Source organism: Phoca vitulina, unplaced genomic scaffold (genome assembly GCF_004348235.1).
Source record: "Phoca vitulina isolate PV1807 unplaced genomic scaffold, GSC_HSeal_1.0 scaffold5, whole genome shotgun sequence".
NCBI classification, from domain to species: domain Eukaryota; kingdom Metazoa; phylum Chordata; class Mammalia; order Carnivora; family Phocidae; genus Phoca; species Phoca vitulina.
The window spans coordinates 64662797-64666543 of NW_022589708.1; the positions used below are offsets into that span (position 1 = coordinate 64662797).

Here is a 3747-nt window from a genome sequence, read left to right on the forward strand (position 1 = left end):
CTTTATGGTGAAATATAATATTGCCCTCACCATTGACACAAAAAAGAAAGACAGACATGCAACACTGCTATAAGTTCTTGAAAAGTAAGCCTGAATTTTATCTTCTAACAACCAGTTTACAGGAAATATAGAGGACAGAGGAACATGATAAATGTCACCAGTGTGGGTACAATCAGCAAAATCCAACATCGAGGAAAGTCTACAAGACAAGTTACATAGTTTCTTCAACAAATAAAGCATAAGAAAAAAATTAACAGAAGTAGGGGGGAACACACAGGTAAAAGAAACATCAGCCAATCTGTATGAATTTTATTTGGCTCTTGATTCAAATAAACAAAATATTTATGAGATAATTGGACAAATTTGAAAACTGTATCTGATGGTATTAAAGAATTATTAATGTTTTAGTTGTGATAGTGCTATTGTGATTGAAATATACAGCAATTTATAATGTGATGCCTAGAATTTGTTGGGTGGGATAGTGATGAGGGGCTTTAGAGGAAGCAAGATTGGCCATGTATTAGTTTTTTGTTTTTTGGGGTTTTTTTCATTTTATTTTCTTTAAATGTACTGATAATTGTTGAGCCAGGTTTCGGCACATGGGGGCTTCGTTTTCCTATTCTCTCTGCTTTTATGTACTGTTTGAAAATACCCATAATAAAAAGCTGAAAAACAATGAACTTGAATATAAGAAATTTTGGGGTTATTTTGAATGAAAAAAAACTGGTATGTAGGTAAATTTCAGCTGTGGTTTTAAATGCAGAGGGGGAAAAGAACACAAAGAAATATGTAAAATATTATAAAAGGCTGCTTTTAGGTAGTGAGATTATATATGACTTTTTCTCATTATAATAAAGTTTTATTATATGTAAATTTATATGCTTGCCTTTTTTTTTTTTTACAATATGCACTTTTTAATTTTGGTAAACAGTTCAAAAGTCAAATGGCACAAGAAGATATACAGTGAAGGAAGCCTGCCTTTTATTTCTCAGTCACTCAGTTACTCTCAGAAGTAACCAGTGTTATTTATTTCTTATATATCCATCTGGAAGATGTATATATGTATTCTTCATTTAAAAATGCAAACTAACACTATTCACTGTTCTGTTGTTCCACTTAACAATGTATCTTGGGGATTGAGCCATATTTATACAGCAAAGTGCTTCCTCATTCTTTCACAGTGTCGTAACTAATGCCTTTGGATAGACATACAGGTTTGCTGCTTCAAACGGCACTGAAATGATTAACCCTGCATGAAAGTCCTTTCATACATATACAAGTTTATTTACAGGAAGAATTCTTAGTTGTGGAATTGCTGGGTCAGATTATATGTATATTCGTAATTTTCACATTGCTGTCTGTAGGGTGTGTAGGCACCATATTGTAAACACTGATAGGTTTTATTTGTATTGCTTTTGGGATACATGTGATTAAGGATGTTTCCAGGTGTTTAAGAGCTATTTTCATTTCCTCTTTTATGAACACTTTGTTCATAACCTTTGCCTCTTTTCCAACTGAGTTCTCAGAGTACTTTATAATAATTCGTAGGGGCACTTCAGCATTTTGGAAATGATCCTTTTGTCTGTAATATAAATTACCAATATTTACCCCCAATTTATGTGTCTTTTAATTTTGAATATGCTTAGATTTTTGTTTTGCCACACAGTTTTTTAAAAATTTATTGTTGAATCAATTTTTCTTCTAGATTTTGTGTACTTATGCTTTCCTTGAGATCATTTTAAAAATTATTCCTGATATTTTACACTTAAATCTTTGATGTATCCAAAATATATCCTACTATTTAGTATGAGGCTCAGGTTCAGCTTAATTTGGTTTCCAAGTAGCTACCCAGATGTCCTACAGCATTTATCGTTCATCTTTTGCCTACTGATTGAAAATGTCATCTTTAGCATATTCTAAGTATCCATATTTGTGTGTGTGTGTGTGTTTCTGGCCTTTCCGTTCTGGTCCATGGATTTATCTATTCACATTCTAGTACCTTAGTTTTAATTATTATAGCTTTATAATATATATTCTAATTCTTAGAATTTCCCTGGCTCTTCTGGTTCTTTATTTTTCAATATTAACTCTAAAAATTAGCTTATCTAGTTTAGTGAAAAATTATTTTGATATATCTACTGGTATGACCTTAAATTTAAAGATTAATTTTAAGGAGAATTGATTTTTGACACTGTCATCCCATCTGCTCATCTACGATCATGGGATGCCTTTCTCTGTGTTGGATTCTTTTGTTTCCCTTGGTAGCTTATATGTGTGTTCTTTATTTAGGTATTGCCACATTTTTTGTAAAGTTTATTTCCAGAGTTTCCTTTCTTATTGATGTTACAAATACTGTCTTCCATTATATTTTCTGATTATTGTTTATACATATGAAGACTAAAGTATTATATATATCTTCATTTGTGCCCACTCATCTTCTTAAATTCCCTTAATATGTGTAGTAGTTTTTCAGTTGATAATCTTGGATTTTCCAGAATGTAATGATTATGTATAATCATACCATTTACAGATACTTTTTTCTAATACCACTATTTTTCCTTCTAACTATGTTAATACAGTATTTTTAATCAGAAGAATCATTTAAAATAAGAATTTTCAAGTCGTACATGCCCCTGCTATTTAGCCCTGAATATTATCCTTTTAGTAAGTATAATTAGGTTTCTTGAAGCTGTATATATTCTGAACACCTGAGTAAACCTTTAAAGATCTTCAATGTGACTTTTTAAAAAATCGGTTTCTAAAAAATGAGACACTCTCATTGAAAATAAATATTTTTATTGATTATATTTAATTATTAATATTCAAATAGAATATTCAAATACTGAAAAATCATTTTATTGCTTTTTCCTCAGGAACAAATGGCTATTGCATGTGGATCTCGAGCTCATTTGGAAAAAGAATCAATTGCTCAGGTGAGGCTTTCACTGACAGGCATGATCAGCAGGGTTTTTTTCCTTTTTTCATACTCATTAGCAAAAAAATAAGCTTTTATGTTTAATCTCATAAAAATGAGTTTCCTTTCAAAGGAAAAAAATTTTTTTAATATCGGAAGGTTCGTGAAAGATTAGCACATTTAGGAATTGAGTTTTTGTGTTGTTGTTTTTTAATGAGTATACAAAAAGGATGTAGACTTCACTTTGACTTAGGATGCAAGCAGCCCTTTTTTATTTTATTTTTTTTAAGATACAAGAGTTCCCATTCAGTTCTGATATAAGGCAAACTTTTCTAAATGATACATTTTTGAACCATTCAACTTGCCTTTAGTGTTTCTCATTTTGGCACACTGTAAGTACTATATTTTGGGTTTCATTTAAAGTTTTTTTGTTTTGTTTTGTTTTTTAACTTTATTCCTCTTAGAAAAACACTGCACCTTAAAATTTAACAAGTTGTGACTGCCTTCAATGAAGATGTTAAATTCTTCATTTTGTAATTTGTATATTAGGCTAGAAAAGCTGGAGTAACTTGGGAGGAAAAAATATATTAAACAATTATTCTGTGCAATTTTTTAAAATTATTTTATTTTTTCACTTAAAAATCTGGGTCCAGGGTTTCAAGCCCAGTAATTGTCCATTATATTCTTTTTTTTTTTTTAAGATTTTATTTATTTATTTGACAGAGAGAGACACAGTGAGAGAGGGAACACAAGCAGGGGGAGTGGGAGAAGGAGAAGCAGGCTTCCCGCTGAGCAGGGAGCCCGATGTGGGGCTCGATCCCAGGACCCTGGGA

At 31.1% G+C, this 3747-nt stretch overlaps 1 protein-coding gene across 1 annotated transcript in view; it reads left to right on the forward strand.

Moving 5' to 3' along the window:
• ALG5 (ALG5 dolichyl-phosphate beta-glucosyltransferase) overlaps positions 1–3747 on the forward strand; it is a 37276-nt gene that overhangs the window by 20579 nt on the left and 12950 nt on the right. Inside the window, exon 7 of the mRNA XM_032403144.1 lies at positions 2874–2933. Within this exon, the coding sequence (XP_032259035.1) occupies positions 2874–2933 (60 nt within the window). The remainder of the gene's footprint in view (positions 1–2873; positions 2934–3747) is intronic.